Source organism: Gopherus flavomarginatus, chromosome 13 (assembly GCF_025201925.1).
Source record: "Gopherus flavomarginatus isolate rGopFla2 chromosome 13, rGopFla2.mat.asm, whole genome shotgun sequence".
Classification (NCBI taxonomy): Eukaryota; Metazoa; Chordata; order Testudines; family Testudinidae; genus Gopherus; species Gopherus flavomarginatus.
The window spans coordinates 23,382,315-23,397,416 of record NC_066629.1 but is presented as its reverse complement, the minus strand read 5'-3'; the positions used below and the strand labels follow the sequence as shown (position 1 = coordinate 23,397,416).

Sequence of the window (15,102 nt, the reverse complement as noted above, 5' to 3'; positions counted from 1 at the left end):
AAGGTAGCATGAATTTCAGTGGGGAACGTGACAATATAGATGGAGAAAAAGGGGTGACAAAGAAATGAGAAAAATAAAGTGCAGAGGAAGGGAAAATGGTGGGATATTGAGAGAATAGGTGGGAGCAACAATTAATTTATTTCTGATCATTTTCAAGTATCAAGTGTTATAAAACATTTACATTAACTTTTATTGAACTGTGGGAAAATATAAACTGGGAAGCAGACTTTACAGTTTCCTGATCCAGAACTCAATACTACCTGTCACAGAATGGATCGTTAAGACGTCACAGAAGTCTGTCTACCCTGATAATGCCTATTCAAAAATGAAGATACTAAAACTAGGAGGCCTCCAATACCCTCTTTAGAGAACTATCTACCCTCGCCCCCAAATGCCACTCAGTGCCCCCAAATCACATAAAATCACCCCAAACCCACTCTCAGAAATGTTTGGTAACCAAATCCCTTGTAAGTAGGTAACAAACTTGTAAAAAAACCCAACATTTCAATTATGGCTGGATTTCCTTCTGTACTAATTCCAATTCCAACAACACCCTGTCCTGGGAGCTCACTCATGTACAAACAGTATAGTACAATAAAAAAAAAATTGTCTGTACTCTGGTAGTGATAAACTCACACATCTACTAATAGAAAAAGCTGTGGTCTGTTTAGTTAGAATACTGAAGCAAGCAGAATTGTCTACCCATAGTTTGAAAACGTAAGCAGGGAATTTCAAAATATTGTCAAATCTGGAACAAATTCTGATTTGTTGGGGCTCTAATTACCAGATCTGGGTCTGCTGCTCCTCTTGGTAAAGCTCCTAGGGACTGAACAATAGGAATTACAATGTTTGTCCAAGGATCAGTTTGAGCGCCTATGACTGGGCCAATTTCACCTGTAATAGGATCTATGGTTCTGACACCAACTGTGATAGGGACAAGACCTGCAGAAAGGCAAAATAAATAAATATTTTTTTTAGAATTCAGAGGATGAGGAGAGTGAGCCATTTAATTTTTGTGCATCTAGTTCAGTGATTGACATTTATTAAACCATAAAAGGAAGGGACTATGATCTTAAATAGCCCATTGATAAAACAAACCTCTGAGCTAGCCCTGCAACACTGAGCTGCCATGTACACAGCTGAGTTCAGGTCTGAAGCAAATGTCTCTTTTTACTGAACTGACATGAATTGGGAGCACTGTGGGGGGCAGTGCCCCCAACTCTTGGGGCTGTATCTCTAGTTATCCCCCTCTGGCCCATTCAAGGAGTCATATCTAGCCCTCCTGAGTCAGAGAGTAAAGTGGGGCCTTTAGATCACCCACTGGGACTAAAGAAGTACAAGGATGTGCAGGCAGAATATGTTTCCAGAGGTGAAAGGCCACTGCAGTGGCCTAACTCTCTTTCACCATTAAGTTGAAGCTGACTGTTGTGTACAGGTCCACACCACACCAATCAGAATTTCACATTCAAATTTGTATGAATGAATTAACTTTTTCTTTGCCACTGCACATTTCTGATTCTGAAAGTAACACAGATATTGGTGACAGTCCTGCCACTGTCTCACTATAGCTTTATGTTGTATGATCCAGTTTCTTCCTCCACCTTTTCCATCTGCATCTTCCATGGTTCCTGCTAGTGGGGTTGGATGCCCAGTGTTCCAATGACATTCTACTCCTAGGATGGGCACCATCAAACCTGACCCACCAGGATCTGGGATTTTCATTCCAAACACTGCAGGAATCCACATCTCTGTACCAGGATATTTGATAATCCCTAATACATTTGAAAAAGAAGAGAGGAAGATATCAATACGTGCTGCTAAACTGAATGGAAATTATTTCTTGATGGAAATAGCCATTTAACTTTTAGAGGCTGATGAATGCACAATTAATCTAGTTAGTTATCCAAATGAGACCTGGCTGAGCTCATAGAGTAAAAATTTGCTAAAGACAGCAGGTATTTGGCATGTGTTTCTCTACCCACTGTACTCCTAATATGGCACAGAATGCTTATGCTATTTTGGACCAACTTCTCTGATGATGTGATTAGATATAGCTCCATTGATTTCAGAGGAATTTCATCCACTTACATCAGTTAGAATCTGTCTCTAAATCATTAAAATAGGCTCACATTACTTTTGTTCTAAGCAATTTTTTTTCAGTAGGTTTTATGCAATGTACGTACCCAGTTTACCACCATTACTTTTGAGGCTTGAAGCTATTTCGTGTTGTTTCTCCAAACTTCGCAGCCGATGAATTGCATGATGGAGCCTAATTGACAATGACTTTTTCATGTCTTCTACTGCAGCCTTGAAGACTTCCTGCTTGTCTGCTGCTAAGGCCATATCTTCACAAATTGAATCTTTATACTGCCTCAGGGCTTTAATCACATGGATCTGGGTGACAAGAGTGTTAGCTTCCAACAGCGCCTGGTACCCTCCTGCATGGGGCAGCACTTTATCTTGTTTAAGGCAAGCTCCATGTATCCGAGCAGTCTTCCTACTCAGAGGTTCAGAGAAGGAATCTCCAAGAAGCAATAGGCTTCCCGAGGGTCCCATCAGCCCCCCAACTGGGACCAAATCTCCTGTAGTCAAGGAACAGTGAAAGCAAATCAGAACATCAGCCAGACTTTATGGACCTGTTCCATTAAAATCAATGGCAAAAAATTCATGTATTGCAACAGGAAGAGGATCAGGTCCTAAATGAGCATGTAAAATAGACTAAATGCTGATGTCCACTGTTTACAATGATTTACAACTTTAAAATACTTTAAATGTATCTGTTACTTTGACTCTAGAAAATTGTGTTGCATTTGCAAAATTAGAATGTTAACAATAAAATTGGATAATAATACATAGCTTTAATATAGTGCTTTTCATCTGTAATTCTCAAAGTTTTTCACACAGGAGATAAGTATCATTATTAGAGGTGGGCAGGAAACTGTTTTTCTGTCCTATGAATATTTTTGAGAGTTTGAAAATTTTCACTGTCCTGAATCAGGAAGAAAAGTTGAAATCCTGAAAATGTTTGTGAATTGAAAAAACAACAACTATTTTGGTTCAGGTCAATCAAAATATTTTCTTTTGATAATTCTGAAATGTTTCTCTCTTATTTTTATCTTTTCTCTCTTTTTTTAAACAAACCTTTTTCAGTTTAACTAAATTAGATTTCAAAACAAAAAGTTGTTTGGAACCAGAAAAATGGAATTTTTCATTTAAAAATGTCAAAATGAAACATTTCAACAATTTTGAAACTTTTTTCAATATTTTTTCTAGTGTTTTACAAACAGTTTTGGTTTCAATGCATGGGCATTTTTTGATGAAAAAACAATTTTCAAAAAATTCCTGACCAGCTCTTATAGACTCATAGACTCCAGGACTGGAAGGGACCTCGAGAGGTCATCGAGTCCAGTCCCCTGCCCTCATGGCAGGACCAAATATTGTCTAGACCATCCCTAATAGCCATTTATCTAACCTACTCTTAAATATCTCCAGAGATGGAGATTCCACAACTTCCCTAGGCAATCTATTCCAGTGTTTAACTACCCTGACAGTTAGGAACTTTTTCCTAATGTCCAACCTAAATCTCTCTTGCTTCAGTTTAAGCCCATTGCTTCTAATTATTATACCCACTTTATAGATGAGGAACCTGAGGCACAGATGTGTCGTGATTTGTCAAAGGTCAGCCAGCAGGCCAGTGGCAGTGCCAGAAAGGTATTGCACATTCCAGGACACATTTAATTTGGCAATTTGTCTGATAGTAATAGTACCGCAATATGATATGAGCCAACAAGGCCTGTGCTCTGCATAGCCTGACTCCCCGGAGACACAGAATAAGGAAAACATGTAATTGTGGCTTTGCTGTTTGATGTTTCTGGCATTTTTATGCATCTTGTTCAGTAATAACTGCTATAGAGTGATATTCCCAGCAAAGCCTGTGGGATATGTAGTATTTTAGGTAATCATTAAGGTGCATTAGTGTTGAACTTTTAAGAACTGACTTTCTAAGTGAACAGTCAATCAAGAGAATTACTTCCCACTCACTAAAAGCCTCTGTAAATGGTCTCTAATCATGGACCAGAACACGCACCCTTAACTCTACTGTAATAGCAGATATGAAACACAAAATTTGCACATCTTGCAAGATCCTGCAGGGAAATCCTGAGTCCCGTGCAGAGAGTGATTGGAGCTCTCTAGTCCTGTTGAAATTACAAATATTTTCACACATATGTCTGAATCTCAGGAACTCTTCCTGCTTCTTTGGTAAGGAAATTCAGACAGACTCTGACTATACCTTTTTGCCTTCTTATCGTAAGGACCAGATCCTCAGCTGGGGTTAATCAGCATAGCTTCATTGAAGCCAGTGTAGCTATACCAATTTACAACAGCTAAGGATCTGGCTCTAAATTATGTACATTGTATCTCTCCTTACTAAACACAAAAACAATTCCACTTTGGCTGCCTCATGGCTTCAGTGTGAGTGTGACTTGTTTGCTCTGTTTTTGAGTATGATAAGTTTTCTAAAATTAGCTATGAAGAACATAAATGTATGGAAAATGCTTTCTATAAATCTAGAGCTTTTGGCCCCAAAGAAGCTAAAGAATGGATTTCATGCTGTTTTTATTATATTAATAGAGCAATTGAACTATCTCCAGGACTCAGATCAACTTTACTAGTTTCTGTCATATAATTAATGACTACAACACCTCTTAGTCATCAGTCACTGCTTCTCTTTCTTTCTTTAGTCATCTTTATAGAAAGTGTGGCAGGTTATTGATTTTTAGGACATTAATTTCTGAAATAATATTCTGGGAAAGTGAAGGCTTTCTGTCTGTGATACTTTGAGTCCAATCTATGCCGCTATTCAGCTGCTTATGGTAGTATCTCATTCATCAGGAGAAACCAAATGTGGGGAGTGAGGTTAAAGGTTTGAATCTAATGCTGCTGCCATTTTTAGGATTAGTGAATTGATGATAGGTTCCATTTGCACAATGTGTCACTTTGTGCTACACACACACACGCAGCAGAACTGTCAGTGGCTCTAGCTGATGTTGGGGTGTTTTAAACAATATTTGGGGTCTTAATTAAGCCACCATGGTGGGCTATTGTTTCTCTATCCTCTTTTAATTGTTTGACTATTCATCGATCATTCCAGTGGGAACTAAAGTTCTATAGACCTTTTAGATGGTCTTCCTCAGTAAGGTTATAGCAAACATCTACCCACTGACTAGCTATGGGAGAGGTGTGAGAGGGGATGAAGGGAAGGAAGAAACAACCTCACTTTGGATTTCCACCCCAAGAAACATGAATATTATTTACCTGTGTTATTATCCAAACTGACTCCAAGTATTGGGACAATCTTTCCTCCCTCTGGTTCAATCATAGGTCCTCCAATTTCAAGAGGCGTCACTGTTCCTGTAAGGGGATTCATGTACGTCCCACCCAAAGACAGTTTTTGTCCTGTTTGGGGATGGATTGTAACTCCTAGCATTGGGACTTCTATTTCTGTAGCTGGATCTAGCATGAGTCCTCCCAGTTTAAACACTCTGTCAGGTTGTAAGCTAGGAAGTTTAGTCTTCACTGGTAAGCCAGTCCTTGGAGAGATAGGATACGGAACATAGGGGAATATGGGTACTTCAGACTTACAAAGCTCACCTAAATATTGAAACAGAAGAGATTTGACAGTTACAAACTATTTTACTCTTCAATGGATAAGGGAATTAATTCCCACACTAATACAATTCTCTGCATTAGAGCTGGGAACAGAGGCATATTGGGGATTTTAAAGGATGATTATTATTTTTTTTCTCCTTTCTGTTCATTAAATTGTACAAAATATTATATGCTAAAGAACTTCTCATGTTAAGTAAGTGTAAAAGCAGGAATTAAATTGGAGAAGTGTGTCAACCACAGAAAGGGAATTCACTCTCTTCATTTAATTCTTCATGTGAAGAACGAGAAAGTTTATAAAAATAATCAGGAACAGGAAATACTTAAACATTTTGCTTTATATAAACCTGGCAGGCTCAGTAAATTCTGTCCATGGCAAGACCCAATTCAAGGTGAACAAAGTCTCCTAGTGCCAAGCAGGCAATGAGGTGGTCATAGGTCAATCTGCATGTAAGGTTTTTTTCACAAGAAAAATATGGGTAAGTATATTAGGCTTTACTAAAATCGCTACCACAGATGCATTCCCCATGTAGGCAAGTGGATATATTAATTATCCCCATGTGGTCCCGTACCTGAAGCAGAGTCAACAGCAGAGATCAGTTTAGAGCTGACTGGATCATATCCAACATTACCAGCCACGGGGAGCACTTTTCCAGTCTCAGGGTGTAGGAACTGATCCCTAGACACGGGCATGGGGCAGTGATTGACCAACAGCGTGACACAGTCTGGGTTGGGAGTTAAGAGTCCAGTTATAGGATCCATGTAGATGGTGTCAGGTGCCCTCACACAGCCATCCGAGTCTGAGAGCAATAAGTGACCGATGAGAAAAGCAAATGAAAAACACTATCAGATCCTCCATTAAACCCTAGGTTTCTGAAATTCCAAATCTGTATGTCTACGGTTGGATTCCAATCTTAGGTTCAGTCAGAAATCTGTGCCTATTTCTTTGTGATAGTTTGTCTGTGATCAGAGATCACATGTAGGTAAGAGAGAGTCAGGAAGGAGAGTAAAGGCTTACAGACAGATCATCCTATCTACATTAGCAAATGTTCTGTATGGGAAGAGAGTTACAGTGTTCCCAGTCCTCATTCTTTTCTTCTCCTCAATACCTATGCATGACTCCCATGAGGCTAACGGGACTTATGCAACCATATGAACGTGGCTAACAATCTCAGATTTCAGCACACAGATTCATGTTGTCCTAATCTGCAGTATACATGGAAATGTCCAAGGTAGATTTTATGTTTTAATTTTATTTCAGAAGATTTAAATAATAGCAAAAAAATGCCTATACTAGATCTCTAGGCATCAGAATATTTAATTAATTTTTCAACAACGAAACACACCCAGCAACATTAAAAACAAACAAATGTTCAAACAGGAACAAATTAACTCAGCTCAGCTACAAAATAGGTCCTTTCCCTCTCCACTGATATAGAATCACTAACAAAGGACATACAGTTAGACACCTAGCAGTGTGTTTATCAAAAGCCTAAGGAAGAACAATGAAAATGTGGCAGTTATCATAAATGTTTATCTGAAGAAATTCCATAGATGGTCACGCTTGCATAACAACTTGACAAATCCTCTTTTTTGCTACCTGAGCAGCTGCATTAGCCAGCAGCAGTGGTAGGCTGTTGTCCTATTATATGGACCAGCACTAGAAGAGGGCACTGAACCAGTGGGTTACATCTGCATGTTTGCACAGTTAAAGTGATAATAGCTCTCTTTGAACATACACTAACTAGTTGCCAGAGTTTGTAGTTACCCAGTAGCTCCTCCTTGGTGAGGAGCCTGGTTTTATCTTTGTTAATGAGGTGAGCTCCTGTTCCATCTCCCAGCACACCCCATGCCTTGAGTCTGTGACTCTCCTTTATTACTGCACTTGACATTCTGTTGCTTGCAGCATCTATCTGGGATAACAACCTGAAACTCACAAGATAAAGATGGATGTCAGTAATCTGACTATAAGTTAAAACTGTTTCAAGGCAGAATGGCATCCATTTCGGGAAAATCTTGCAGCAGGCACATAATCCATCTCTGAACATCAGCACCATCACAAAAAGGATTTTAAGGACTGAGGAAACATATGCTTTTTATCTTCCTTGCTTTTGAAATCATTTCATTAATACTCCCATGCTGATTCTGACACAGGGACCAGGCTACTCAGACCATTGTTACCTGGTGTTCTGGGATGGCTGGCCTGACAGGACAGTTCTTTGGAAGCTGAGGTGATGTGGCAAATGGGAACAATTCATCAGGAAGCATGAAAAGGAACCAAAATAACTTTGGACCTTAAGATCTAACTGGGTTCTTCTGAATATCTCCAGCTCCCCTTTTCCTTGAGTTTTCCTAGCCCTGCTTTCCATGAACATGATTTCAATAACCTCGTGGTAACAACACTTCCAGACCCACGATGGTGCTTGTTACAAACCAACCCACTGACTCAGTACTATACAACTGCTTTGTCTGTCTAAAAACTACAACACTTTAATGCAGAGTTCTAAAGCAAATTACTTACCATTGGTAGTCTGGTTTAGACCACATGGCTCTGTTCCCTCCACAAGCCATCTTCTCCGTCAGTACTTCCACCAATCTCCCTGCCTCTCTCAGGGCAGACTTGAACAAGACACAATGCTCTTCTTGGCATTTCAAATCATGGTGTAATAAGTGAAGTTGTTTATTCACAATCTCATCATATTCAGCAGCCAGCTGCTTTCTGTGTAGCATCTCCTCTTCTGCCTAATTGTAACATAAAATGTAGACACCTGTTTCTCAAGACATGAATTGAGACTGCAGCTGCTCTGTACTTTACCAAAAAGGTAACAACTGGAGGAAAAGGGGTCAATTTGAAGGTATCTTCCCCTACTCGTCCATTCAAAGGCCAATAGCTCCAGTAAGTTGGGTAATAATTATCTAGAGGGTAAGTGCCTTTCATGTGTCCTCACTTGAATGGTCTAGTGATTCAAAATATTAGTCCATACCTGCCAGCTAGAACTTAAGGGATCAAGTTCATTTTGCTTCTATATCTTTGAACTATATGTTTGTACACATATGTGTGTGTGTGTGTGTGTGAGAGAGAGAGTATGGGTGTTTCTATTTATAAACTGCAAAATCGTTACATTTCCTTCACAGGTTTTTCAGAAGAACACAGCCAAACACACTATCTGTGAGCAAGATGGAAGAAAAAGCTGCAACAAAATATATATATCTACACACACGGATGACATTTCCAAAACTGAAACCTTGGTCACTGCAAGGGAGAAGACATGGTCTTCCACAACTGGGGAGAGAGTAGCATCAAACACTAAGTGAAAAAAACTGCACACGCCAGAAAAGTGAGTAACCTTCAGAAATATGTCTCTGTATTAACACTGAATTGTTCCAACAATTTTAGAGATTTCAGATGTTCTAGTATATCAGTCACATACTTTGAAGCAATATTATTTGCATGGTAGCTTATGAAAATATGATGCCATTACACAACAACAGACATGAAAGAATCCACATGACTGTGTCTGATATTATGAAAATACATGTAGCCAAGTTGAAGTTTTCAGTTTCTATGTCTATGTATAAACAAATCTAAGAAAAACTGAGCTCTACCTGATATTTTGCCTTCATATAGTTCTCCATCATTATGCTGTCATGAGATTCTGCCTTCTCTGAGATACACAGCCTCATTATCCAAAGCTCTCTGAGTGAAGCTATTTCGGTCATAAGTTTGTGATACAAGATTTTCAGCTGAGAAGAAAACAAAATGAAAAATAAACAAATGAGGGTGTAGCTGTTGTTCTGGACCCTTCTTAGTGCCCAAAGGCCACTGAATATATAGCACAAAACAAATACATCTTTGAATGATTATATTCCATACTGGCATCTTATTTTTCTTTAAAAATACCAATACTAGATGACTTCACCTTGATTGGAAATCCTTCCTGCCTATACAAAACCCTCTCCACAATAATTGCACAGTAAGGCAATAATTTCGCTACCTGGTTTTGGGAGATTGTAAGCTGTTTGGGGCAGGGAGTGTCTTTTTGGTCTGTGTTTGTTCAATGTCTAGCACAATGGTATCCTGGTGCATGAGTGGGACTCCTACGTGCTACTTAAGTACAAATAAATAATAATAGTCAGGACCTCACCATACTTTGGATAAAATTCCTGAAAGCAATCTTCATGAAATAGTTGTCCTTAGACGGATGTTGCAGTATTAGAAATGCTGAGTGGCTGACACTATGATGCCAGTCCTGGCAGGACCACCTTCAGGAAATGATGTCAGAGCAAAGGAGTTCTTGGGGCTGTTTTAGGCATGTAGGTAATTTGAGGCAACAAGTGTTTTTCAGTGTGTACCCTCTTTATGTGCCTTTCTTCTCACAAGATCTTTTTACTAAATATCATACTATTTAGTAAACATTTAGTATCCCCCACTCTTTAGTGCAGCTAATGTGGCCTTAAAATAAAAATGAACCATGTGTATTAAAATCTATCTACAGATACAGTAGCATGCAAACATTTGTTTTATACAATTCTCTCATGCTACACAATACACACAGACTGTAATACTAGCTCCCCCTGCTGTCCTTAATCCATACAGTTGCATGCTGTCATATGCTGCGGATCAGTGGCCTGAAGCATCATCTCATTAACTCCACTGATTTAAGCTGTATTACATTGGTATATAACTGGAGTAACATAATGCATATGGGTCATTTTGATGTTAAGGCCACATTAGCTGCACATCCACACCAATGTATCTTTTTAATTCTCCTAAATTTTATCTATGTCTCTTAACCCTTGTTACAAAGAAAGATAAGACATCATTACCCCCCTTTTTTCAATGAAATTGAGGCAGAGAAGTGAAGTAACTTGTCCAAGATCACATGTCACTTCAGTAGCACAACTGGGAATAGAATGGAGATTACCTGACTTCTAGGCAAATGTCCTAAACACTGGCCTATGCTTCATAAATACAGCTTGAATGAATGATGTGTATACATATTAATAGCTTCATGGTATAGAAGAATTTGGAATGAAGTACATGCCTTACATAGCAGTAATACTACAGATAATACTGCACATGGTTGCTAGGATCATCTGTACATACATGAGTATGATAAAAAAACAACTAAACCAGTTACCTCTTCTTTAAATTGGCTCAGTTTGGCTGTAACTGACAGTGACTGTGTGAGCAGAATTTCAAAGAAGACATTGGTATTGAATGAATCCAGGTTTATCTGTTCTTCAGACTCCCAGATTTCACCCGTTTCTAGGAAGAAAGTTGAAATGAAAGTATTTATTATTACTTTTTAAAGAGGATCTGAAATAGAAAATTGAATGACTACAAAATCTGTCTCCAGTGATCTATAGTAATTCAGAGGAGGGGAGGAGGCAAGTCAGAATATATGAGCCAATGTACATAATTAGAAATAGAATTCTGTCATGAATGCGTCAAATAAATTTGATTCAGCTCTTTGCCTGAATAACTGTTTATTATATACTTTTAAAAAAATTATCTGACCTTCTGGCTCATCAGAGTTTCCATAGTTTTTATCCAAGCTGCCTTTATTCTTCAGCCTGGGATGACATTTTTTAACTGAAATCACTGTGGATCCTTTGGAGGAATATTTGTCAAGATTATATTTCAGCTGCAGCCTTCGAAATAGAGGGCAGGTATTTCCTTCTTTGAACCAACCCAAGTCTTGACAAAGAATCTACAAAACACAATGAAACCGAGTGAACAGGTTACTCCTACTATTACATATTACTATTTTTATACTGTTGTTCATTTAAACAACAGGATGCATCATCACATGCAGGACCAGATCCTTAGTTGGTGTAAATCAGCATAGGTCCATTGAAGTCAAAGAAGTTATGCTGATTTACACCAGCTGAATATCTGGCCCACACATTCTAATCTAAAGCATTCACATGATCTGGTCTAAACCCAAAAAATTATTAGTCTTAATAGATACCACGTGAGCCAAGAGGCAGGAACTGCAGTCATCAGCAGTTTGAGTTTGCTGACATATGAATTAATAAATCATCTCTACTTTTACATCATTATCAATTATTTATTTATTTACTAGTAGCAGCAACAGGCCCCAATCAGGATGAGGACACTATTGTGTTAGGTGCTGTGAGCATATAGAATATTCCGACTCTGAAGATCTTACAGTCTAAAAGACTGTATCACTGTTTGTTTTTTTTAATTGTGGTTCTGATCCTATATTTGTTGCTGTCACTGAGAGTTTTGCCCTAAGGAGCCCAGAATTTGGCTCCATGTTACCTAGCCCTTTAAAGGCTGATTCATTAAAGACAAACCTTAACAGTAGCTATATATGGAGATAAATCTATCTCATAGAGCTGGAAGGGACCCTGAAAAGCCATTGAGTTCAGCCCCCTGCCTTCACTAAACAGGACCAAGTACTGATTGTGCTACCCCAGATCCCTAAGTGGTCCCCTCAAGGATTGAATTTACAAGCCCATGTTTAGAAAGCCAATGCTCAAACCACTGAGCTATTCCTCCCCTGCCTAGTATCCTAGAATTAAGGAGTGAGTCTCTCATTTGTGAAACAGTCATGCAATTCACAAAGAAATATCTTAAAAACCCACTGACTCCTGCCAGCCTCTGGATGATGAACTGGAGAAAAGGGAGCCACTGATAAAAGAATTCTTCCTGTGTCCTCCCCGCCGTGGCTGGATCACATGATTGTTCCCAATTTAACACAATCCTTGTAACAGAGAATGAGCATGAGAGTAGTGGCTGAATCACATGTATCTTCGGGGACCATAGACATGATTTATAACCCCAGGAACTCTCAATATTATACACTTTTTATCTATCTCTCTGCTATATTGATAGTGCCAGTCATCATAGCACCTAGGTCTTGGTCTACTGAACTAAGAAGCATAGGTGAAATTCACCCTTCTATGCAGCTCTTAAATACTACTTAAGCCCTTGCATTAGGGCATAAGCGGTACATAGGGCTGTGCTGGACCTTTGCGCAGGGATGAATTTCAAAATGTGTGTACAACATGTAGTTTAATCTTAATTCCAAAATCTGGAAGTGGTGCAGTGAAAAGAGAGATTATATAATTTTTACTTACAATCAGCAACAGGCAGGTAATAAGGAAAATGAGAAGCCCTGTTATTAATCCAATAATAGCTGGCCAGTCAGGTTTCAGAAGAAGGTTTGGGATTCTTGCAATGCCCACTTGTATGACATGCCTGGGAGTTGTTGGGAAGAATGGTCCATCTTCATAACACTGTCCACCATATGGCATGACTCTAATATACTTCAGGTAATGAGCATATGTGTAGAAAGAGCAGGTCAGACATATGCAACTTTGGGTCTATCCATCTGAACACAAATATTAGGTTTGTATTTTAAACAGAGGGCCAGATCTTCACTGACTCTTCCCCCGCCCTTTACACTCAAATGTTACTACATGAACATACTCATCACAAGCCACTGAACTCAGACATGTCTGCGCACCCCAACACACGTTGTACCAGCTCAACAAAATGTATGTACAATACAGAGACTCATTATCATTCTGAAGTTTCCTCTGATACCAAACCACTGTCTGGAACTTGAGACATTCCACTGAAAATAGCATCATAAAAGCAAAAATAGAATTCCTCAAACAAACCATTTTTTTGTGCTGGTTACTACTGAGCCTAAGGACATAGGTGCCAGGATGTTCGAATTGGTACAGGAAGAGGAGGATGTTGGTGGAGGCCAGTTTGATTTCCTCTGCCAGTCTACGGAATCCTCCCCAGTCAAATTCATTATTTGTGTTGTACAAGTTGTTTCTAGAAGCAGAAACAAAAGTTGGCTCTTGACATTATCTGTTTGTAAAATACTCTGCAAATAATGTGCATAATTACAGCAGAAATTTGCTAATGCACAGTAATGACTGGGAGACCCCTTGCAAAAGGCTCAGTTCCATGAATAGATACCTGTAAAGAATGAGGGAGTCATAAATAGTACTTTTTTACAAATATCATATGCTCCTCAGATCATCTACCTGAATGCCAGAAAGAACTGAATCAAAGGAGGAAAGGGGGAAACCCACAAGAAATGAAACAATGACAAAGATAAGGTTTCGACCATCAGTGGAAAGAGCAGGCTAGAATGGTTTACTCTTCATAAGACTAAAGCCTAGGATCAAAGGGGATCCTAAATCTCAAAGAGAAGGGATTTTGGGGTGAGTTAGTAGAGGCTGTCCAGGTTGTGACAGTGAAAAGCTGGCAAGAGTGCAGTCTACTTCTCCCTGCCAGAGATGGAGTTAGTGAGACTGAGTGGTACTTCCAAAAGCTGTCAAGGAAAATTAGGTTTGTCAGACCCAGGCATATCAGCCTTTTTTTGTTTTGTCCTTTGCTCTATATGCTTTGTACCTTTAGGGAGTGTTTTGTTTTGAAGACATTGTCTGTGTCACTGTGGACTTGTACTGTCACAGGCTCCCAAAGTAAAGCTTGTAGAGGTGCCTAAGCTGGGTTTGTCCTATACTGTTAACATGATTGGGAACCAGGGGGCTGCAGCGCAGAGATCCAGTCTAAGAGTGGCTGAACCATGTGGTCCCTCCCAGAGTGAGGTGCAGGGCACTGGCCTGTCATCTTAGGGGTGCAGTTGAGAGGAACTAAAAGAGGTCTACATTGCAGTTTGCCTTGTACCCATGTGGAACAGGCCAGCCTGCCTCTTTAAGGCCAGAAGGCTTTGGGCTGGTCAGCTCTGGTCCATTAGCCCTGCCCTGCTGCACCTGTGCTGGCTGAAGTGGAGAGCACAAAGCAGACATAGGACTGTAGAAGACTCCAGGTAGGAAGGCCTGAGACTGGCTGCTCAGGAAAGAGTAGGGAGCAACCAACAGGAGCCCAGGAAGGATTGAGTGGAGAGAAAGACAGGAGCCTGGGAAGGGCGAAAGCTGACCCCAGAGGGAAGGCAGAAGAGTGTGTGAATCAGAGAGAAGATAAACACCCCTTTGGAAGGATGAGCTGGGGCCTGTTGGAGAGTGGGGTAAAGACTTTGTGTTTTGTTTGTTCTGGACTTGCAAGGCGACTTTGGAAGGGGTCATCTTAATTATCACTTCAAAAGTTTTTTTTTTCCCCTGCTGACGATAGCTCATCTCAATTGATTACACTCTTCCTGTTGGTATGCATACTTACATCTTTTCATGTTCTCTGTATGTATAAATATTTCCTGTTTGTGTGTTCCATTCTGTGCATCTGATGAAGTGAGCTGTAGCTCACGAAAGCTCATGCTGAAATAAATTTGTTAGTCTCTAAGGTGCCACAAGTACTCTTGTTCTTTTTGTGGATACAGACTAACACAGCTGCTACTCTGAAATCTGGAAGGAGTGGAATTCTCTTTGTGGCTGGGGTTGAGTCGCTGCAGCAAGATTGTTGTGGTAAAACTGAGGGGCAGATGGGTG

At 39.7% G+C, this 15,102-nt stretch overlaps 1 protein-coding gene across 1 annotated transcript in view; it reads right to left on the bottom strand.

The window, feature by feature from the left end:
* The window catches only part of LOC127033574 (uncharacterized), a 38,618-nt gene extending 25,664 nt beyond the window's left edge, over window positions 1-12,954 (bottom strand). The window contains exons 1-10 of the mRNA XM_050921501.1: window positions 12,778-12,954; window positions 11,189-11,381; window positions 10,809-10,936; window positions 9,274-9,411; window positions 8,189-8,409; window positions 7,436-7,593; window positions 6,240-6,467; window positions 5,317-5,652; window positions 2,184-2,582; window positions 785-942 (exon numbers count right to left, since the gene is read on the bottom strand). Coding sequence (XP_050777458.1) covers window positions 785-942; window positions 2,184-2,582; window positions 5,317-5,652; window positions 6,240-6,467; window positions 7,436-7,593; window positions 8,189-8,409; window positions 9,274-9,411; window positions 10,809-10,936; window positions 11,189-11,381; window positions 12,778-12,954 — 2,136 coding nt within the window. The remainder of the gene's footprint in view (window positions 1-784; window positions 943-2,183; window positions 2,583-5,316; window positions 5,653-6,239; window positions 6,468-7,435; window positions 7,594-8,188; window positions 8,410-9,273; window positions 9,412-10,808; window positions 10,937-11,188; window positions 11,382-12,777) is intronic.
* Window positions 12,955-15,102: the final 2,148 nt, after the last annotated feature.